The 24,506-nt window shown below is 38.3% G+C and overlaps 1 protein-coding gene across 2 annotated transcripts in view; it reads left to right on the top strand.

The window, feature by feature from the left end:
* SMAP1 (small ArfGAP 1) overlaps positions 1-24,506 on the top strand; it is a 279,736-nt gene that overhangs the window by 40,206 nt on the left and 215,024 nt on the right. For both annotated transcript variants that reach the window (XM_045057719.1, XM_045057720.1), the window contains 4 exons: positions 7,609-7,692; positions 9,598-9,883; positions 12,931-13,034; positions 15,374-15,486. In XM_045057719.1, coding sequence (XP_044913654.1) covers positions 15,390-15,486 — 97 coding nt within the window. In that variant the 5' untranslated portion in view covers positions 7,609-7,692; positions 9,598-9,883; positions 12,931-13,034; positions 15,374-15,389. The remainder of the gene's footprint in view (positions 1-7,608; positions 7,693-9,597; positions 9,884-12,930; positions 13,035-15,373; positions 15,487-24,506) is intronic.

A 24,506-nucleotide genomic window follows, 5' to 3' on the forward strand; every position in this document is an offset into this window, starting at 1 on the left:
TAGGTACATAGCCAAGAGAAATGAAAACATGCCCACACAAAAACTTGTACATAAATAGCCATAGCAGCATTATTCATAAATTTGTTACGTTTGGGATTTCTGCTAATTAGACTAACATATGTGGTGCTTTGGTTTGCTTTAACTGATTTCCAGGTAGGTAGACTATTTCTGTATATGTTTACCACTTTTTTGGTTTGTTTTCTCATTTATGTCTTTGACCACTTTTCCATTTTATTTCTTTTGGAGGCTATTTTTCTTACTGACCTGTATGTAAAGCAAGTCTTACCAAAAACAAGTTGCATTTGACAGGAGGGGTGAGGAGGTCTGAGGTTTAGGGATCCACTGTAGAACTTGGCCCAGAGTGAATAGTGAACAATTAGGAACAAATAAAAATGTCTGCTCTCACCACTTGTATTTTACAATATAAATATTGGGAACAATGCTTCTTCTCAAAAGAGTGGGAACAACCCAAATTCCAATTTGATGAATGGATAAATTGTGGTATATGCACACAATGCAATATTATTACACAGCAATAAAAGGAATGAAATATTGATACTTGCTACAGTATGGGTGAACCCTGAAAACATTATAAACCCTACATGAAAGAAGCCGATAACATGAAAGAAGCTGATAACACAAGATCACATATTGTAGAGTTCCATTTATATGAAATGTCTAGAAAAAATGTACAGAGATAAAATGTGTATCAGTGTTTGCCTAAGGGCAGGAGGGAGAAAGGTGGATGGGGTGTGTTGTTAACACCTTGGGGCAATGAAAATGCTCTAAATTGATCATGTGATGGTTGCACAACTCTTAATATACTAAACACCGTTGAATTGCATACATTAAATGTGTAAATTGTGTGGTTGTAAATTACATCTTCATAAGCAGTTTTTTTAGTGTGCATGTATTACAGTGGAAGACTAAAAAACTGAAATTTCCAACCAATTAGGGTTTAAGATGTGGCATTTCTTTTCTGTTTTTACATTGAGGGTAGATGAAGTACTGTGTTCAGAATTACCTAGATTATTTTTTCTGTCTAAAGTTATGTTCATTTGAAATACAAATAGGTTCATTTGTTTCTGTTTATATTCAATTTTAGAGTTATACCTACATTTAATTTTATTTTTTAATAATTAAAACATTTATGTTTCCTAAATAAAAACTATACATGTTATGCTCAGACAAGCATTGATCCTTCCCTTATTCTTCCCATTTTGTTCCCACCCAAGCCCCATATATGACCAATTTCATTAGTTTCTTATTATCTTTCCTAAGGTTCTTTTTTTCTTTAAGATTTTATTATTTTTTAAAGATTTTTTTAGGTTTATTTGCCTATCTTGAGAGAGAGAGGGAGGGAGGGAGGGCCAGCGAGAAAGGGAGAGAGAATCCAAAGCAAGCTCCACCCCATCAGTGCAGAGCCCACCCTGGGGCTCGAATTCACCAACGCTGAGATCACAACCTGAGCTGAAGTCAAGAGTCAGATGCTCAACCAACTGAGCCACCCGGGTGCCCCAAAGATTTTATTTTTAAATAATCTCCACACCCAGATAAAGGGCTCAAATCCAGAATCCCAAGATGAAGAGTTGCACGCTCTACCGACTGAGCCAGCCAGGAGCCCCTAGCAGAAGATTTTTGAGAAAAACCAAGTAAAAAATGAAGCATTAAAAACTTAAAACATAACAGCATTAGGTGATATAACTAATGTAAAATGGATTGACTTGCTTATTAAAAGATAAAAATCTCAGTTTGGATTACAAAGCAAACCTAAATATAATCACCAAAAGGAGATACACATAAAAAAGTGACTCAGAGCTTTAAGGTAAAAGAATGGTGAGAGATATCTCAAATTCACACAAAAAGAAAATAGAAGCCCCACTATTAATATCAGACAAGGTTGAATTTTATAGGAAAAAGCATTTAAACTAGACAAGGAAGATCATTTTACAATAAATAAAAGGGTTCAATAGAAATGCACTATGGATTGGCCGAGGAATTTCACTTTTAGTTAAGATGTATGTGAAGGTTATGACTACAGTATTGTTTATAATAACAAAAGACAAGAATACAGCTCCCCCACACCGACAATTTCTATCATTAGGATTGGTTGAATAAATTATAGTATAGAATATTATCTAACCCTGGAAAATAGTGCATTTCTAAGGAACAGCATCAAAGATATATTGTTAAGTAAAAAAAAGCAAGATACAGAACAGTATGTACAACATGCTTTCATTTGAAGTTATATTGTGTATGCCTTGACAACTTCTGGGAGATCTATTTATTGCCTTTGGGGAGGACAATTAGGGAATTGGAGCTGTAGGTTGAGATTTAAATATATATAATATATATATAATATATATAATATATAAATATTTAAATATTCAAGTAGGGTAAGAAAATTCAAATAGTGTAAGAAGGTATGTAGGTACATCTATATATTAGAAGGTTTATACCTACATACCTTCTTACACTACTTGATTTTTCCTGTATGTATTATCTTTTTACTTAAAAAAAGAGCTAATTTTAAAAGTTTTAAGAGATGAAAATCATTTCCAGGCCCCAAATTCTATTGTATCATCATACTGCATAACACTGTTCAATAGAGAATCTCCAAGAATACAGTATAAATTGAAGTATTAACGGTAGAAAATGGTTGTTTATGTTATTTGGAACTTACATACTGCTGAATATTTTGTAAACCATGTGTTTAATTTTGTCACCAGAGGATTTTATGTCGTAGAATGTGCCATAGAATAAGTCTGGTTATTTCTTTCCACAATGAAATGAATAGTCTACAAAGTCCAGTTTCTTGAAATAAGTGGAAAAGTTTTAGGTGAATTCTACCTTCCCTAAGGTAGAGAAGGCATCATGGTAAAAAAGTACATTGCTGTTTTTTTTATTGGACTAAGGTTTGAATCCTTCTTACCACTTATTTTCTGTATGACCTTGAGTGAATCATGTTGTCTCTTGCAATCTAAGATTCCTCTTACATAAAAGGGGATCACTTCTCCGCTGATCTTATGAGGGATTGCAGGGATCCAGGAAGATAATGGATATGAGGAAATTAATCAAGCCTAAGGGATTATTAATAATTTCACTACTCAGCATACGTAGACCATGTATTGAAAACATCCTAAAAAGGGGTAGCCAGGTATTCAACTGTCAGTTTACTAGAGTTTTCTGAGAAGACAGATTAACTGAAACAGCCACAGTGTGCTGGCTCGGGACACAGGAGGCTACAGTGCTCACTGAAGTGTGAAACTGATACCATAATGAAACATGAGAGAGGAAGCTGTTGATCAGATACCTGATTTTTAGGACCATGGAGTGGTACAGAAATACTCAGGGTAAGATTTGAAGTACTTGAGTTACTGGGACCTCAGTGACTCACAGTTGCGGCGAATATACCACTACATCTTGCTTTAGGAAAATTGTTATTTCCAAGTGTGATACAAGAAGAGTAGGGAGAGATGGCCTAAATCAAAAGACAATTCTAGGGGTGCCTGGGAGGCTCAGTCGGTTGAGCATCTGACTTTGGCTCAGGTCATGATCTCAGGGTTTGTGAATTTCAGCCCTGCATCAGGCTTGTTGCTGTCAACCGGAGCCTGGGTTGGATCCTCTGGTCTCCTTTCTTTCGTCCCCTCCCCAGCTTGTGCACGCGCTCCTGCATGTGCGCTGTCACTCTCTCTCAAGAATAAATTAAAAAAACATTAAAAATTTTCAAAAGGTAACTTTAATAATTCAGATTAATGATTAGGAATGCTCTTTCCACATGTGATCCCACACAAAAGGAACAAAGGTCATTTTACTTTAATAAGGTCAAGGCTGCAGGTGGATCAGCTCTGGGCGGTTAGTGCAGGTGTCATTCAGAGGCAGGACGAGGAGCACAGTGTATGCATTCCCCTGCAATTTGCAGCTGTACACTCACACATAAACCTGTATCTCCAAAGATTAACTAAAATTCTTATGCATTAAAAAGGTATTAGTATGGCGAAAAGGTATTGCTTAATAATTCAGTGCATACATTAACCTAAGAAGGGTTTAAAAGTCATTTATTGGTATGAACAATTCACTGCCAGCCCATTTTCAACTGGCAATTTTATTACCATTTTATGTCAAAGGTTATCATTTCTCTCTTTCATATTTTCTTTTATATCTGCTTTAATATTTTTTATGGGACAGATTTAATAATAAATTGTGAGATATTTCTTAATTATGTCTTTACCTCTGAGTTTTTTCACTCTGCTGCTGCTCCTTGTCCCTGGAGCACATAACAGATTTCATCAACAACAAGAAATTAGAGGTCTTAAAATAAAAAGTACTTGTCTGATATAGGCATAGTGATACTACAACAGGAATGTATGTTAAATAGAAAGTGGGGACTGGATATTAGTAACCAATGAGCTTAAAATGCACAATAGATTGAGAGATGCTTTAAAAAAACCCAAGAGGCAAAATAGGTTTAGGTTCCATATGTGAAAATAAAGTTCTTGGAGCCCAGGAAAGTAGTAATTCTGTTTTCTGCTGATCAAACCACAGCTGAGATAAAGAGTTCAATTTGGGAAAACATAATCTAGAAGAAATATGGAGGAGGGCCACCGGAATAGAAGGAATCTGGAAATAGGCATGCGAGGAAGCACAGAAGGTATTTGGGAGGATTGGCCTGAGGAAGAGAACAAAAGAAGGACACAGGACAATGCTCTGAAAATAGACAAAGAGCTACTAAGTGAAAGAAAGTGTGAATTTATTATATTTATCCACAGAACTAGAATTCTTATGCAGAAATCAGAGGGAAGTACATTATGGGTTAAATTATTTAAAGTTATGTTTTAACAGACCTATTTAAAAATGGAATATGCTCTTAGGACATAGCTATTTCCCCACCATTCAAGTAGAAGATAAACAGGCACCAATTAGGGACACTATAGAGCAGTGCTATCCAATGGAACATTGTACAGGATTACAAATGTCCTAGATATGTCCTATCAAAACAGTAGTACTAGACCACATGGGCCAAAGAGCCCTTGAAATATGACTAGTGTGACCAAGGAACTGAATTATTTTAAGTAATTATATAACTCAAATTTAAACAGCCATATGGGCATAGTGGCTACCATATTGGAAGATACAGATATAGAGTCTAGAAGAAATTCCTGCATCAGGCTGAAATTTGGAATATACCACCTCTAAGAGTTCTAAACTTACCTCCTAATGCCTCCTCTCATCCTGCTTCCTTCCCCCCACTCCTCATACCCCACTCAAATAATACTAACTTGCTTATATTTCCTTGAATATATGGTGCTATTTCATGTTTGTGAATGGTATATTTTTATGGAATGCTCTCCTCCAACATAATCTACTTTTCCTTATTCTTCCTTACATTATCAGTTATTCTTCTTTTGTAGAATTTTCCTGATACCCCAAAACTTCTGTCCTCTGATATTGGCATGTATATCTTTTTAAGTGCATCAGACAATATTCCAATTGTATTTCTTTTTTTTTTTTTTTTTGAGATTTTATTTTTAAAATCCAACGTGGGCTCAAACTCATGACCCTGAGATCAAGAGTCACATGCTCTACCGGCTGAGCCAACCAGGTGCCCTGACTCTGAGTTTCTAAGGTTTAGGGCAATTTTGGGTCTCCAACATGTAGCATAACTGGCTTCCATTAGTAGTTCCACAGAAATGGAGGATGCGCATGCCTGATACTCCAACTGACACATGTATTTACAAAATGATACCTAAGAAATCTCCATACAACGGGAGATGTTACAACTTAAAATTTATAGCTAAGAATAAAGAAGTCAAGGTTTTAAGATAATTTGTCCAGTATAACACACAAAAAGTAGAACAAATTGGCAAATGATTGCATATTAAACTCACCTCACTGCTCCATTCCTGAATATCACTGTGTCAAGTTAAATTCAGTTACTTTGGAAGAATTTTAATTAAATCTCTTAGATTCGCAAGGGATCTCAAGATATATCCTGCCTTTTAGCAGGAGATCCAAAAAGGCTAAATAAATTTCCCAAATTTACTCAGCTAGGAAGTATCAGAGTTGGCTTTAAAACGAGTTCTCCTATTTATTAAGAATTTATATCTCTGAGATATAATACTAATTGTTATTTTAAAATTAAATATATGATCAAATTTTCCTGATTCCAAAATAATACTTGTTCTTCATAGAAACATTAGAGAGTACAGAAAAAAAAAATAGGAAAGTATGGAGACTAAAGATCATCCATAATCTCCAAATGCAAAGACTGATTCATTCATTCATTCTGTCAATGTTCACTACAAAAGACCACCAGGAACATAGCTGGAATTGAGTAAGTTGGACTTATTACTCATTGCAGTCAGGAAGAATACACATCATGGAGAATCATGGGGTCTCTCAGTAAGAGAGTGTCTCAGAGAGAAGATATTACAGGATTTGTGCCTTGGTTAAGTGATTCAGGGAAGGGTCTAAGGAATAAGAGAAGGAGTTTCCTTCTAAACTGGTTCATGTTAGAAAACAAGACAGTTCTGTGATTGGGTATGTCAAATTTTAGTTACAAGAAGGGTACACCCAAATGAGAATGAAATTTATAAAGAAGCAGTCACTTATTTTGTCCAAGAGAGAAAGCATCTGGGAGTAGAACATTGACCTTGTTTTTGTTTTGCCTGTTCTTAGACAAAATTATGAAGTGGCCTTACTTGTCTCATTTCATCATGGTTTCAGGATAAGCTTGAAATTGTTGATCTCTGAGATGGTTTATGTCTAATGGGAATATAATGTGCCCTACTGTGTCAAGGCCAGCTCTGAATGTCAGGGGCTGCCCCTTTTTGTCTTTCTTCTCTATGCATTTATTCAGTCAATAAATATTTATTGAGCACCTACTTAAAATGCAGGTAAAGAAGTTGGAATATAGTGGATAAAATATAGCCCACGTTTTCCTGGAGATTATATTCTAATGTGGGCATTTAACTAAGGAAACAAATAAGTATATAACACAAGGTCATGTAATGCTGACTGTCACAGTCAATGCTATGAAGAAACATAAAGCAAGGAGAAAATCTCGAGTGGCAGGGTTTCTGTTTTTTTTTTTAATTTTTTATTAAAAAAAATTTTTTTTAGGGGCGCCTGGGTGGCTCAATTGGTTAAGCGTCCAACTTTGGCCTAGGTCATGATCTCGCGATTTGTGAGTTCAAGCCCCGTGTTGGGCCCTGTGCTTAACCCACTGAGCCACCCAGCCACCTCAGGGGTCCTGTTTTAGATAGCGCGGGCAGAGCAGGCCACTTTTGAAGTGGTCTGATCAAAAGTCTAAACAAAGTGAGGGAATAAACCATGAGATGTCTGAGGGAAAAGAATTCCAAGTAGAAGGAATAGCAATTGAAAGTTCCTGGTGGGGAGGGGTATGTTTGCTATGTTTGAGGAGCAGCTGGGAAGCCAGTGGGGTGGTAAAGGAGTGACAATGGGGTCTCTGGGGAGGGGAAAGTTGGGGAAGGAAGTCAGATCCTGTAGGGCTTTGTAAGCAATGATGAAATATTTGGACTTTAAGTGTGATTGATCATTGGAGGATTTTGAGCAGGGAATAACATGATCTTGCCTATATTTGTAAAGGATCACTCTGGCTGTGGGAGGACAGCAGGCGAGAAGTGTGATATAAGGCAGGAGACCAACTAAAATACAACTTTATTAGTCCAGGTAAGAGATGATGCACTGTTCAATATGACAGCCACATGTTACATGTAACTACTGAGCACCTGAAATGTCCAGGGTCACCTGGGTGGCTCAGTCAGTTGAGCATTGGACTCTTGGTTTCAGTTCAGATCATGATCTCACGGTTCATGGATTTGAGCCCCAGAAATTCTCTCTCCCTCTCTCTCTCTCTCTCTGCCCCTCCCCTCACCAAATAAATAAATAAAACTTTAAAAAAATATGGCTAGTTCAGATTGGAGGTGCTATAAGTGTAAAATACACATGGGATTAGGAAGACAGCTGAAAAAACAATGTAATATCTCATAATTTTTGTTTATTACACACTGAAATAATAACATTTTGGATATATTTGGTTAGATAAAGTATATAATTAAAACTGATTTCACTTTATTCTTTTCACCCTTTTTTTAAAATAAATTTTTTTTTAATTTTTTTTTTCAACGTTTACTTATTTTTGGGACAGAGAGAGACAGAGCATGAACGGGGGAGGGGCAGAGAGAGAGGGAGACACAGAATCGGAAACAGGCTCCAGGCTCCGAGCCATCAGCCCAGAGCCTGACGCGGGGCTCGAACTCACGGACCGCGAGATTGTGACCTGGCTGAAGTCCGACGCTTAACCGACTGCGCCACCCAGGCACCCCTAAAATAAATTTTTTATGTGAACTCTACACTCAGTGTGGGGCTCAAACTCATGACCCCAAGACCAAGAGTTGCATGCTGTACCGACTGAGCCAGCCAGGTGCCCCTCTTTTTACCCTTTCTAATATAACTACTAGAAAATTCAGAATTATTCTTGTGGCTTCCACTATATTTCTATTAAATAGCACTGGTCTGGAGGTGAGGGTGAAGGTGATGTATTTCCAGGGTGATGTTGGCATTGCTTGCTGATAGATTGGAAGAGGGGTATGAGAGAAAGAAAGGAATCAAGGATGATTCTATGGCTTGAACTTGAGTATCTGGGTTAATGGAGATGCCATTTGCTGAGCTAGGGAACACTGGAGCAGAATCACGTTTGGGGGATAGGAGATTGAGAGTTCAATTTTGGATATGCTAAGTTTAGTGTGTCTATTAGGAATCCATGTGGAGGTATCTAGTTGGCAGTTCAAAGGAAAGGACAGGACTGAGGATATAAATATGGGAGACATAAGCGTTTGGATGCTATTTAGTCTTGGGACTGGATGAGATCACCTTAGAAATAAGAATGGTGGAGAAAAGAAGCAACCCAAGAACTGTGCCTAGGAGCACTAGGGGGAAAAAAAAGAATCTGTTGGGGAAAAAGTCCATGAGAGTGTAATATCTCAGAAGTCAAATTGTGGGGGGCCGGGCCCCGGTGCCAGGCTGAGACCGGGTCAAGCAATGTTCCCCGTTGACTCAAGTCAACCCAGTGGTTCCCCCTCCCATTCATGTGGGGGGCCGGGCCCTGGCACCAGGCTGAGACCGGGTCGAGCAACGTTCCCTGTTGACTCAAGCCAACCCGGTGGTTCCCCCTCCCATTCCCCCACTTTCAAGGGCATACGAAAGCCTTGTCAAGGCTGAGAGAGTTAATTCCTGAAGCCTGTGGTCTGCAGGTGTTGGCAGTAATGCTACCTCCCTTTTTCTACCCCGAGTCAGATAGAAACAAACATGGGAATTGTGTTTTGCTAGCAATCTTATCAACAAGGTCTTGTGACCCGTCTAGAAAATGCACAAGAAACACAGAACTAAATGTTTTGGTTGGCAGCGATTATGTGAAACCTGTTTATTCTTAGAATGACCTAACCCATAAGAGTCTGGTTATAAAAGACTGTGTACAGCAACAATAAAGCCATCACTTGGGCCATCAGCCCAGGGGGCCCTCCTGTTCCCAAACTTTCTCTTCTCTCTTTTTTTCTTGCATTCCCCTACCCTCAGGACCCTGACCTCGGTGTTTGTCGCGCCGGTCGCAACATCAAATGAAGAAAGTGTTTCAAGAATTTGGAAGTGATCGGTTCTATCAAATGCAGCTAAGAGATTCAATTTGTGAAGGACTCAGGATTGACCATTGGATTTTAAAATGTGGATCAGAACATTGTCAGTGCTGTGGTAGAGATGAGTCCTAATATGAATGAGTACATGAGAGATGGGAGTTGGAGAAGAAGACATAGTGATTCAAGTCCATCCTTGGGTTTTGCTGCAAAGAGGAACAAAGAAATTAGAGGTAACTGTAGGGCAATGTGGAGTCTAGTAGAGACAGGGATGGGATCTGGTAACAAGTGGAGAGGTTGCCTTAGGTAGGAACCCACACTGTACTTCCATTTCCAACAGAAGGGAAATCAAAGAACACAGCATGGAGGCAGGTGAGTTGAAAACAGTTTGGTGAGGGCATTTGGAAGTTCTCTTCTGATTGATTTAACTTTCTTAGTGAAGTAAGAAACAAGCTATCTTCTGACAAGGGCAGGGAGACTGTTGAAAGAATGAGGAAAGAAAATGTGTAAAATAGTCACCTTGAAGAGTTGGAGAGTGGATATTACTAAAGAAGATTATAGCTCTTGGGTCACTATGACTTTCCCAAACTTTCATAAAATGCAATGATTTCAGTATCCATGTGCATAATTCTTCCAATACTCTGGCCTTGCTCTGGCCTTGTTCCTTGCTCTTCTCTCTTCCAATGATCTTCTCCTCTAGCACTCTATCTTTTCCTCCACTTACTCCCATGATACCCTAGACCTTATCATTTACATGAAAGGGCCACCCTCCCATAATTTCAATTTCAAGCTCTCCACTTTCTGACCACCACTTTCCAACTTTCTAGCTTATTTCCTTTAGTACCCCAATCCCAGCAATCCTCCACTCCATCCCTACCTTTTCACTATCCTTCTTTTATCTATCCTTCACTGCCCTCCTATTCCAACTCCCTCATTTGGCTCAGGTACCTTTGTCAATCATACGCATCCCCTTGACTATTGCTTCCAGTCCCTTGCCCTGAATGTGCCTTGTCACTGCTCAGGAACAGCGCTCTAGCAATTCTCCCCACCTCCACACCCAGTTCCCTCAAATTGTCTTTCTCTTCTTTTCTTTTATTATACAATACATGCTGTGATTTCTCCCATCTTAAACAACACCATTTTTAAAATCCCACATTTTCCATTAACTACTATGCTTTCTCTCTTTCCTGTATAGAAAAAAAAAAAAAAGTTCTTAAAAGAGTTACCTCTATCACTGATTTCACATCGTTCCTTCCATTTTCTCTTAGAACCTGCCTGGCCTAACTTTACCACCACCCCACTAAAACTCTATTTTGCAAAGTCTAGTTATTTATTCTCAGTTCTTATTTTACTCTGTCAGAGATTTCATCTTCTTTCATCCTTTTCTTCACTTGGCTTCCAGGAGATCAGAGTTTTCTGATTTTTTTTTTTCTATATCACTGGCTAGCCCTTCTGAATACCAAAATGCTCAGACCTTGGACTTCTCTTTTCTATCTCCATTCACTCCATTCGTCATCTGATTCAGCCTCATGGCATTAAATGCCACACGTATGCTTATGACTCCCAGATCAATATTGTCTTTGGCCAAGATCTGTTTCTGAATTCTAAGCTTGTATATAACTGCCTACACAACATACCCACTTGAGTGTCTAACTGGCATCTCATATCTAGCATATCCCAAACTGACATTTTATCATCTCTGCTAAACTTAAACCACCCTGTCTTCTTCGTCTATGGTTAATGGCAACTCCACTTTTCCAGTTGTTCAGGCCAAAAGCCTTGAAGTGATCCTTGACTTTTCTCTGTCTTGCATCTCACAATCAATGTGTTAGAAAATGTGCCCATTTCTGGGGCGCCTGGGTGGCGCAGTCGGTTGAGCGTCCGACTTCAGCCAGGTCACGATCTCGCGGTCTGTGAGTTCGAGCCCCGCGTCGGGCTCTGGGCTGATGGCTCAGAGCCTGGAGCCTGTTTCCTATTCTGTGTCTCCCTCTCTCTCTGCCCCTCGCCCATTCATGCTCTGTCTCTCTCTGTCCCAAAAATAAATAAACGTTGAAAAAAAAAATTAAAAAAAAAAAAAAAGAAAATGTGCCCATTTCTTACCATCTTAGGCCACCCTAGGTCTCCCCTGACTGCTGCTAACTGAGTGGTTTCATATGTCGTTCACTTTTGGTCTGCAACACAGTATTTGCAAAGCTGTAAGTATGTGGAAGAGAATGGTGGATGTAAGAGGATAAGGAGAAGTTTCCTAAGCAAAAGAAAATAAAACCAGGGAAGAATAAAATGACTGCTAGCCATTTTTGAAGGACTACTGGTAGTAGTTCATCATAGCTAAAGCAAAGGATATAAGAGATAGGCCTGGAAAAATACACAGGGGCCAGATTATGAAAGGCCTTCTATTATTTACTAGGTAGTGTGGACCTTATTTTGCAGGCAATGAGGGGTCAATGAAAAGTCTTAAGTAGGAGGGAGCATAAGCTGATTTGTGTTGCAAAGATCACTATTACAGCAAAAGGGAAGAGAAGGTAGATAGGACATAGCTGGGGTAAGGGGTGGAGGGTAGACAGTCAAAAAGAAGAACTTTTGGAATAGCCTAGGAGAAAGATGACAAGGACCTGAAATAAGGTAGGTTTTGTGGAGATTGAGAAAGAGAAGACAAAGCTGAGAAAACTTAAACATATAGAATCTTTTAGATCTGGTATATGATTGAATATGGGAAATGGAGGGAATCAAAGGCCATGCCCAGTTTTCTGCCTTGAGTGTATTTGGATGGTGGTGCCATCATCTGAGAGGGGAGACCAGAGCAAAAAGTATAGAGGAAAAATGATGAATTTCTGTTGGACCAGGTGCTAGGTCCAGGGACATCTCACTGAAAACATTCAGGAAGTTGTAAGTTTTATAGGTCAGGAGCTCTGGAGAGAGGTTTGGGCAGTAGATGTGAATTTAGGAGTTATTTGAACACAGCACTTTGTTCTAGTCTGGGCATTGTGAATTGCTCAGTGATGGTACACTATGGGAGAAGAAAAATAATCTAAGGATAATATTAAGTATGTGCACAGAAAAAGAAGCCCCTGAACATTCAGAATGGTTGGAAGTAGATGAGAAACAAGAGGGGGTGGTGTCTCAGAAATTCAGGGAGAAAAAGAAAAAAAATCAGGGAGGGATTTCAAGAAGGGGAGTTATCATTAAGAAGTAAGATGAGGACTGTCTTAGTCAGTCCAGACTGCTAAAACAAAATACCACAGACTGGGCGTCTTTAACAACTGATTTTTATTTCTTACAGTTCTGGAGGCTGGGAAGTCCAAGATCAAGGTGCTGGCTGATTCAGTTCCTGATGAGGATGCTTTTACTTATTTGCTGTCTTCTTGCTGTGTTCTTATATTTGAGGTGGGTTGGGGGAGAGTGAGAGGGAGAGGGTGAATGAGTGACCTCTGGGCTCTCCTCTGCTTCTCATAAGAACACTAGTCCTATCATAGAGGACCCAACCTCATGACCTCATCTTAACCTAATTACCTCCCAAAGGCCCCACCTCTAAAAAACATCACATTGAGGGGTAGGGCTTAAACATATGAATTTGGGGGAGACACAAACATTAAGTCCATAACAAGAATTAAAGGAGTCCCTTAGAGCCAATACTATACTGTCTTAATGATTACAGTTTTGTAGTAGAGGCTAAAGTTTGGGATTGTGATGCCTCCCACTTTGGTTTTCTTTTTCAATATTACTTTGGCTATTCAGGGTCTTTTGTGGCTCCATACAAATTTTAGGATTGTTTGTTTAGCTTTGAGAAGAATGCTGGTGCAATTTTCATAGTGATTGCATTGAATATGTAGGTTGCTTTGGGTAGTATTGACATTTTAACAATATTTATTCTTCCAATCCATGAGCATGGAATGTTTTTCCATATCTTTGTGTCCTCTTCAATTTCCTTCATAAGTTTTCTATAGTTTTCAGCATACAGATCTCTTATATGTTTGGTTAGGTTTATTCCTAGGTATTTTATGATTCTTGCATGTCTGGCCTGGTGGAGGACAAATATCAGGAGGCCTGTGTGGCCGGAATGGAGCACATGTTGGGCACAGCAGCTTGTGAGGAGTTCAGAGAAGTAACAAAATTTGTACAGCAATAAAAGGAGAAATGGTGGTGGCAGAGACCAGCCTGACAACAGTAGAGATACTGACAATTGGCCAGAATCTGGACATATTTTTAAAGTACACTGATTGTTGATGGGAGTGATGTACGAGGAGTGTGTGAAGATGGGAGGTGGGAAAGAAAGAGAAGATCAGGAATGACTCCAAAGTTTTTGGCTTGAGAAACCAGAAGCATGAAGTTGCCACCAATGGACATGAGAAAAACTGCAGGAAGGGAAGGGGTGTGTTAGTGGGTATGTGGGTGGAGATCAGGGATCTGGCTTTGGACATGTCCACTTTGGGGACTCTACTAAACAATCCCACAGTGAAGCTGAGTAAACAACTGGATATGTGAGTCTGGGCACTGGGATGAAGATCTATATTTGGGAGTTTTCAGCATATAGATGGTATTTGAAGCCACAAAGCTAGCTTAAACCATCAAGGGAGTAAGTGTGGCCAGAGAAGAGAGGATGGCCAAGAACTAAGCCTTCTAATGTAAAGAAGTCAGAGAAAAAGGAGAAACCAGTTAAAGGATTCAGAAGGATAAAAACAAGGACTATCTGGTGTCCTACAGGTGAGGAAAGTACATCAAGGAAAAGCATGATTACCTGTGCCAGGTGGTGCTGCTGGATCAATAAAACGACTGGATTTACTTGTCATTTGCAATGACATGGTTGGAGCTAGAAAGTATTACGCTAAGCGAAAGAAGTCAGTCAGGGAAAGACAAATACCATATGATTTCACCCAAATGTGGAATTTAAGATATAAAACAAAAGAGCAAAGGGAAAAAGAGAGAGAGAGAGAGAGAGAGAGAGAGAGAGAGAGAGAGAGAGAGAGAGAGGAAAACCAAGGAACAGACTCTTAACTATAGAGAACAAGTTGATGGTTATAAGAGGGGAGGCAAGTGTGGGGATAGGTGAAATAGGTGATGAGGAGTAAGAGTGCACTTGTGATGGATATTGAGTAATGTATGGAATTGTTGAATCACTATGTTGTACACCTGAAACTAATATAACACTGTATGTTAACTAACTGGAATTTAAGTAAAAACTGAAAAAATTTAAAAAACATTAAGGAGTCCCTTAGAGAGGTGCCTGGGTGGCTCAGTCAATTGAGCGTCGATCCCAGGGTCATAGGATTGAGCCCCACCCACGTCAGGTGCTGCACTGAGCATGGAGCCTGCTTGGGATTTATTCTCTCTCTCTCTCTCTCTCTCTCTCTCTCCCTCTGCCCCCTATTCGTGTGCTCTCTCTCTCTCTCTAAAATAAAAAATAATTAAACTAAACTAAACTAAACTAAACTAAACCAAACTAAACTAAACTAAAAAGGAGTCCCTTAGATTTGACAGTCAAGAAGCACTTGCTGGCCTTCATCAGAACAAAAGTTGGTGAAGCTGTGAGTGTAGAAGTCTGAGAGCAGATAAAGGGAAAAGTCTGAAAGCCAAGACAATGATCTCATTCTAATTTCCCAGTAACTGACTTCAAAGGGAAGGAGAAAAAGAGGAATGTTTTTGGAGAGGGGTGCAGAACTGTTTTAACATGGAGAGATTTGAGCATGCTCAGTGAAGAGTAATTTGATACTTTTAAAATACTGCAGAGAAAGGAGATGACAAATGGAGCAAAGTCGTTCAGGGAATGGAAGAGGATTGCACCAAGAGAAAGAAGAGTTGGACAGGAAGCAAGACTTCTGCTGGGATTACAGAAGAGGAAGTAAGTTTGGGGGCAGATAAAGTAACATGCAAATGTTAGCAGGGTCAGCTTCCTGGGTGTGTGACCTGAGCAGTTGCCTAGAGCTCACTCTCAGAAGGAACCCTGTTCTTCATTTAATCTCTGCCTTGAGCACTTTGAAATTCTTAATAATGTTCTCTTTGAACTTGTATGTCATATGTGAAATTCAGTGGCACAAAGAAGCATGAGAAGATCTGCCTGGCGACCGTGTGCACACACTCAAGTTTAAGCCCACAGATGTGGGAGGCAGCAGGCAAGTCACAGGCATACCTGACACAGACCTGGAGAACTACTGAAGGGTGTCTGGGGCTGAGAACTGGGTCCAAATTCGGTGGTGATTGTGGCAGTAGCAGCAGAAGCAACTGTAGCCCAGGAAAAGAGGAGGGCATGGAGGCAGCATCCGTGCCTGCAGTAGGAAGCAGGCTTGCATCTGTCCCAGGACCCCAGCTCCACAGCATCTACACAAATATGAACTTTTTACATGAGCAGTGGGACAGGAGCTATTGGTGTGCAGGCAGCAAACTTGGTAAAATTATGTCAATTCAAAATGGAAGTTTACACATGGGCATTGCAATCATGCATGTCAGAGAGTTATTAGACTATTTCAGAGTTCAGAAATCCTGGTATTGAAAACTACTCAACACAGTCAAGCAAAGGCCTGTTAAATTGCCATTGTATAAATTTACATTTATAATTAAATTCAGACTTGACAGGAAACTGATTTGTATGAAGAGTTAAATCTTTTTAGAAAAGTTGTTTAGAACATCATGTAGCTGTACTAAAATTTATACTTCAGAATAATTTATCGGAAATTTATCTCAAATGTTGTCATAGCCTATAAAACACTCTTAAGAGCTCCAATAATAGTTGCTTCAGCAGAAAGATCCTTCTCAAAATTAAAAATTATCAAAAATTATTTTCAATCTTGCATTTGAAAAGAGCTACTGATGTTGCTTCCAGTTAATATCAATTGAAAATGAAGTTGTTAAAAGTAAAAAGTGTGCCAACCTAATAAATGAACTTGAAGAAAAGTGAGCCAGAATAGTCTTGTGATTAGGATGTCATGTTAATAAAATACTGTTATTTATTGTATTATATAAAAGTATGAAACCAAAAGTTTTTTTTTTCAATTTGAAAGTTTATGTTTTATTCATATATCACTATGGATAAAGCTTTATATTTTAGTACCCATAAGTGCACTTTTTTCTTTTTTTCTTGCTTTTTAAAATAAGGGGCCCCAGGGCACCTGGGTGTCTCAGTCTGTTACGCATCTGACTTCAGCTCAGGTCATGAGCTCACGGTTCACGAGTTCGAGCCCTGCATTGGGCTGTCTGCCATCAGTATGGAGCCCACTTTGGATCCTGTTTTCCCTTCTCTCTCTGACACTCCCTGGCTTGTGTGCTCCCTCTTTCTGTCTCAAAAGTACATAAACATTAAAAAAATAAAATAAAATAAAATAAAATAAAATAAAATAAAATAAAATAAGGGGCCCTGTTTTTCACTTGGCATTAAGCTCTGCAAAACATGTAGCTGAACCTGGGTGTAAGGATGGGATGTTGAGGAAGCCTAGGCCTGATATACTCAGTTTCTTTTTTTTTTTTTTTTTTTCCTTCTAGAAAGTTGGAGGCAAGAAAATGAAAACTGTAGGGAATAGGAAGTTGTGTTCTGAAGGTTGCCTTCAAGGAAGAGTTTTAAAGATCTAAAATGTGGGGTGCCTAGATAGCTCAGTCAGTTGAGCATTAAGCTCTTAATTTCAGCTCAGGTCATAATCTCACAGTTTGTGAGTTCAAGCTCTGCATCAGGCTCTGCGCTAACATTGTGGAGCCTGCTTGGGATTCTCTCTCTCTCCCTCACTCTTTTCCTCTCCCCCACTCTCTCTCTCTCAAAAAATAAATAAATAAATAAATAAATAAACAAACATTAAAGAATATAAAGATTTAAGATGTAATGGGGGAATCAGTAAGGGAATATAGCATATTGTCTGGGGGTTTTAAAATACTTTCAACATAATAACTTCTATAAGCTTTTGAAAATTACTACATCTATAATATGCATTTTATGACAAATCATAAAGAAAATTACGTTGGTGGATTATCCTATTTCTGCCAAAACATTTGTTAGGTTTAATATCATGTTGTGAAGAAAAGTCAAATACAGTTAGCCTAACTTGATATGAAATAAATGGTGTGCTAAGGTCTCAACTGCTGTAGATGATAGAGAATGAATGTAAAAATGTCATATAAACTGTAAAGCATTATAAGTACTATAGTTGTTAAATTTAGTTCTAGTAAATGATCTATAAAATGTGAATTTTTAAAAATGTAGTTTTGTTTATAAAAGTGTAATTTTCCATATTAGAAAACTGGCATATGGCCTCTGTGGAAAATGTGAAAACTTTGTTATATGGAGAAAAAAATTACGGGCCCTTCTTTCAAAGTCTATTACTGTTATCATTTTGATATTTTTTTTTCCAGATTTTTTTCTCAGCAATAATTAGAATCTAAGTGTGATCATATAGTTGCATGTTATATAAATTTTTCATAAAAATTGTTTTGATATTTGCATGATTGTCCATTATGTGGCTCTGTCATATGTGACTTATCCATTTACTTATTGTTGGACATTTAGGTAGTTTCCAATGTTTTTGTAATTTTATATAACTACATGAAGATTCTTCACTGAACTCCTTTCCAGTTAAAATATTTCTAAAATTAAATGAACATCTTCCATTTCTCTGCCTGTACCCCCCCCCCCTTCTTAACAAACACAAATATGTGAGTCATTGATGTATTTGAATCTTGTTACTAAGGCCATTGTGCATTAAGAAAGTATCCTGAGAAGGTGAAAAAACACTAAGCTTAACCCCGTAGGAAATTACCTTTATGAATTTATTCTCTGTTTTATGGCCACACAATAGCAATGCCTGAGAATTTCTTAGCAGGGAGGAAAGGCAAAAATTCAGATATTGTGTGATAGTTGGGTTAATCACTGCAGAAGAGAACACAGGCTGGAAACAGGATGAGGATCCCTGCCAGGTATAATTAGCTGTTTTCTATCACCTCTAAACTATTTAAATGGAAATGGGTCATTTGGAATCACATTTAGATTTTCTCCAAGATGACTATTCTAACTAGGAATATTTCACTTGTCCCTGTTCAGTTCAGTCTGTTTATTTTGTGGTCAGGAGACTTGAAGGAGTTAAAGCACTTTGCAAATGCCTTCCTGTGTTTGGGATTATTTTCCTCCCCCAACAGGATCTGGCTTATTAGAGCCTCAGATATGTCTAAAGAAAATTCTATGTTAGATGCATCACTGAAATGCTTGCTGTCTCACTAGGAGCCCACATGAAAATGGCATGGTGGAGTAAACTTATTTTTGTCTCTTCTCATGAGTTTTCCACAAAACAGCTGGCCTTTTCTAAAACGAGGTTGACAAACAATTTACGAGGTTTGAGAAGGGACTAATTAGTATTGTAGGTTGATTAGGGATCACATCTATTTTTATTTAAAAAGTCACACACAGAGAAGCATTTGTTAGGTGGCTTGCTATAAAATTACTTTTCATTAACCACAGCGTTACTGTGTGGCTATTGCATTGGAACAAAGCCCATGATTCTTGATCACTGTTTGAAATTGGGCTTATTCGTAATCGGTGTCCCTCAACTACATGATTTTACACAGCTTTACGGGTTGAAGCAAGAGGTAGCAGGAACCCTGACTTCAGTCTTAATTAATTTTCCAAGTAGAGACTAGGACTAATGTGCCTTTGCAGGCCTTTCCCATGGGGGTGAACAGAGATGACCGGTACAACACAAGAGTCCTGCATTTGAGGGAACAGTGACCAAAAGGGGCCCCTCCCCACCACCCTGTCCCATCCTGACCTCTGAAGAGGAGGCCCTTTCAATGCCAGGCCAACACTGGGCCAATCCGTACCTCACAAAACATGCATAATGAATAACACAAAAGAACGCCGAGAGATGGCCTTTTAGGGTTGAACTCTCTAACTTTAAATCTCATTACTATGCTTCTCTCACTGTCCTCCAGCTAGATTAAGTCTTCTGGTTAGTCTGAATTAACTTGGAATTCCTAAAGAATCAGGATCTCTCTTTTCTCTTTACACTTGTCAAACCTCAGACTCAGGCTACTTTTCCCTACACCACTCTCCTTTCTCTGGCTCTTTTCACCGCCCCCCCCAGGCCTCCCCCCCCCCCATGCGGTTTTGGTTTGGATGTCAGCTTCCCTGACCACACCTCGCCTCACTAGAACCCAACAAACAAACAAGCAAACAAACAGAAGACCACAAATATAATAGCAGCAATGACAAACAAATTTAGAGACTGTTGACTGTTTTCCCACAGCATTCTGCTCCTAAGCTTTAAATGATTCCTATACTTTGTTAGAATCACCTATTTACTGGGGAGTGTCTCCTCTGTTAACTGGTAGCATTCTTATTTGTTTATTTATTTATTTACTTACTTATTTAAATTCAAGTTAGTTAAAAATAAGTATAGTATTGGTTTGAGGAGTAGAACCAAGTGATTCATCACTTCCATATAACACCTAGTGCTCATCTCAACAAGTGCCCTCCTTAACGCCCATCACCCATTTTGCCCATCCCCCCACCCAACACTCTACCAGCAACCCTCAGTTTGTTCTCTGTATTTAAGAGTCTCTTATGGTTTGCCTCTCTCTCTGTCTTTATCTTATTTTCATTCCCTTCCCCTATGTTCATATGTTTTGTCTCTTAAATTCCACATATGAGTGAAATCATATGGTATTTGTCTTTCTGTGACTGACTTGTTTCGCTTAGTGTAATATACTCTAGCGCCATCCATGTTGTTGCAAATGGCAACATTTCATTAGTTTTGATTGCTGAGTAATATTCCATATATGTATACATACCACATCTTCTTTATCCATTCTTCAATCAAAGGACATTTGGGCTTTTCCCAAAATTTGGCAATTGTCGATAGCAGTACTATAAACATTGGGGTGCATGTGCCTCTTCAAATCAGCATTTTTGTATCCTTTGGATAAATACCTAGTAGTGTAATTTTTGGGTCATAGGGTAGCTCTATTTTTAATTTTTTGAGGAATGTACATACTGTTCTCCAGAGTGGCTCTACCAGTTTGCTCTCCCACCAACAGTGCAAAAGCATTACCCTTTCTCTGCATGCTTGCCAACATCTGTTTCTTCCTGAGTTGTTAATTTTAGCCATTCTGACAGGTGTGAGGTGGTATCTCATTGTGGTTTTGACTTGTATTTCCCTGTGATGAGTGATGTGAGCATCTTTTCATGTGTTTATTAGCCATCTGGATGTGTTCTTTGGAAAAGTGTCTGTTCATGTCTTTTGCCCATTTCTTCACTGGATTATTTGAGTTTTGGGTGTTGAGTTTGATAAGTTCTTTATAGATTTTGGACACTAACCCATTATCCTATATCCATTTGCAAATATCTTCTCCCATTCCATTGGTTGCCTTTTAGTTTTGTTGATTGTTTCCTTTGCTGTTCAGAAGATTTTTATCTTGATAAGGTCCCAATAGTTCATTCTGGCTTTTGTTTCCCTTGCCTCCAAAGACATGTCTAGTAAGAAGTTGCTGCAGCCAAGGTCAAAGAGGTTGTTGCCTGTGTTCTCCTGTAGGATTTTTATGGTTTCCTGTCTCACAGTTAGGTCTTTCATCCACTTTGAGTTTATTTTTGTGTATGGTGTAAGCAAGTGGTCCAGGTTCATTCTTCTGCATGTCACCCTCCATTTTTTCCATCACCATTTGCTGAAGAGACTGTCTTTTTTCCATTGGATAGTCTTTCCTGCTTTGTCAAAGATTAGTTGGCCCTACACTTATGGGTCCATTTCTGGGTTCTCTATTCTGTTCCATAGATCTATGTGTCTGTTTTTGTGCCAGTACCATACTGTCTTGATGATAACAGCTTTGTAACACAGCTTGAATCTAGAACTGTGATACCTCCAGCTTTGGTTTTCTTTTCCTACATTACTTTGGTTATTCAGGGTTTTTTCTGATTCCATACAAATTTTAGAATTGTTTTTTCTAGCTCTTTGAAGAATGGTGTTTGTTTGTTTGTTTTTGTTTTTTTGTTTTTTGTCTTTGACAGGGATTGCATTGAATGAGTAGATTGCTTTGGATAGTATAAACATTTTAACAATATTTGTTCTTCCAATCCATAAGCATGGGATGTTTTTTCATTTCTTTGTGTAGTCTTCAATTTCTTTCATAAGCTTTCTGTAGTTTTCAGCATACAGATATTTTACCATGTTTGTTAGGTTTATTCCTAGGTATCTTGTGGGTTTTGGTGCAATTGTAAATGTGATCAATTTCTTGATTTCTTCTTCTGTTGCTTCATTATTGGTGTATAGAAATTCAAGTGATTTCTGTACATTGATTCTGTATCTTGCAATTTTGCTAAATTCATGGGTCAGTTCTAGAAGTTTTTTGGTGGAGTCTCTCACATTTTCCACATAGTGTGTCATGTCCTCTGCAAAGAGTGAGAGTTTGACTTCTTCCTTGCTGATTTGGATGCCTTTTATTTCTTTTTGTTGTCTGATTGCTGAGACTAGGACTTCCATTACTATGTTGAACAATAGTGGTAAGAGTGGACATCCCTGCCGTGTTCCTGACTTTAGGAGGAAAGCTCTCAGGTTTTTCCCATTAAGGCTGATATTAGCTGTGGGTCTTTCATATATGGCTTTTATGATCTTGAGGTATGTTCTTTCTAGCCCTATCTTTCTTTTTATCAAGAAGGGATGTTGTATATTGTCAAATGTTTTTTCTGCATCTAATGAAGGGATCATGTGGTTCTTATCCTTCCTTTGTTAATGTGATGTATCATGTTGATTGATTTGCAAATATTGAACCAGCCATGCAGCCCAGGAATAAATCTGACTTGATCATGGTGAAATTATTTTTTCAGTGTATTGTTGGATTAAATTTGCTAGTATCTTCTTGAGAATTTTACATCCATGTTCTTCAGGAAAATTGGTCTGTAATTCTCTTTTATACTGGGGTCTTTGTCTGGTTTTGGAATCAGTGTAATTCTGGCTTCATAGAATGAATTTGGAAGTTTTCCTTCCATTTCTATTTTTTGGAAAATCTTCAATAGAATAGGTATTAACTCTTCCTTAAATGTTTGGCAGAATTCCTTTGGGAAGCCATCTGGCCCTGAAGATTTTTGATTACTTATTCAATTTCTTAACTGATTATGGGCCTGTTCAAGTTTTCTGTTTCTTCCTGTTTCAGTTTTGGTATTTTATATGTTTCTAGGGATTTATCCATTTCTTCCAGATTGCCCAATTTGTTGGCATATAATTGCTGATAATATTCTCTTATTATTTGTATTTCTTTGTTATTGGTTGTGATCTCTTCTCTTTCATTCCTGATTTTATTTATTTAGGTCCTTTCTTTTTTCCTTTTGCTAAATCTGATTAGGGGGTTATCAATTTCATTAATTCTTTCAAAGAACCAGCTACTGGTTTCATTGATCTGTTCTACTGTTTTTTTGGTTTTGATAGCGTTGATTTCTGCTCTAATCTTTATTATTTCCTGTCTTCTGCTGGTTTGGGCTTTATTTGCTGTTCTTTTTTCCAGCTCCTTTATTTTATTTATTTTTTTTTTTAATTTTTTTTAATGTTTATTTATTTTAAGAGAGATAAAGAGAGACTGAGTGCAAGTGAGGGAGGGGCAGAGAGAGGGGGAGACACAGAATCCAAAGCAGGCTCCAGGCTCCAAGCTGTCAGCACAGAGCCCGATGTGGGGCTTGAACTCACGAACCCATAAGATTATGACCTGAGCTGAAGTCGGATGCTCAACCGACCGAGCCACCCAGGTGCCCCTTTCCAGCTCCTTTAGATTTAAAGTTAGGATGTGTATTTGAGACATTTCTTCCTTTGTTAGGAAGGCCTGTGTTGCTATATTCTTCTCTCTTATGACCACTGTTGCTGTATCCCAAAGGTTTTAGATTGTCATATTTTCATTTTCATTGGGTTTCCATGTACTTTTTAATTTCCTCTTTAATTTCTTACTTAACTCATACATTCTTTAGTAAAGATGTTTTTTAATCTCCAAGTATTTGTGGTTTTTCCAAGTTTTTTCTTGTGGTTGATTTCAAGTTTCATTGCATTGTGGTCTGAAAATATGTATGGTACGATATCGATCTCTTTGTACTTGTTGAGGCCTGATACATGACCCAGTATGTGATCTATTCTGGAGAATGTTCCATGTGCACTGGAGAAGAATGTGTATTCTGTCGCTTTAGTATGAAATGTTCTGAGTATATCTGTTCGGCCCATCTGGTCCAGTGTGTCATTCAAAGCCATTGTTTCCTTGTTGATTTTCTGCTTAGATGACCTGTCCATTGTTGTAAGTGAGGTGTTAAAGTCCCCTACTATTATTGTATTATTATCAGGGTCTTTCTTTGTGTTTGTGATTGAGTTTTATATTTGGATTCTCTCAAGCTGGGGGCATAAATATTTACAATTCTTAGATCTTTGGTGGATAGACTGATTACTTATGATATAATACCCTTCTTCATCTCTTGTTACAGTCTTTGTTTTAAAATCTATATTGTCCGATATAAATATGGCTACTCCAGGCTTCTCTTGATGTCCATTAGATTGATAGATGGTTCTCCATCCCTTTACTTTCAATCTGGAAGTGAGTTTGAGTCTAAAATGAGTCTCTTTTAGGCACATAGAGATGGGTCTTGTTTTTATTTTTGTTTTTGTTTTTAATCCATTCTGATACCCTATATCTTTTTATTGGAGCATTTAGTCCATGATTGAAAGATATTTAGAGTGATTACTGAAAGATATGAATTTAGTTCCATTGTGCTGCCTGTAGAGTTGGTGTTTCTGGTGATGTTCTCTGATCCTTTCTAGTCTTTGTTGCTTTTGGTCTTTTTTGTTTTGTATTGTTTTCAATCTACTCAAAGAGTTCCCCTTAAAATTTCTTGCAAGTCTAGTTTAGTGGCCACTAACTCTTAGTTTTTGT

This window comes from Felis catus, chromosome B2 (assembly GCF_018350175.1).
Source record: "Felis catus isolate Fca126 chromosome B2, F.catus_Fca126_mat1.0, whole genome shotgun sequence".
Classification (NCBI taxonomy): domain Eukaryota; kingdom Metazoa; phylum Chordata; class Mammalia; order Carnivora; family Felidae; genus Felis; species Felis catus.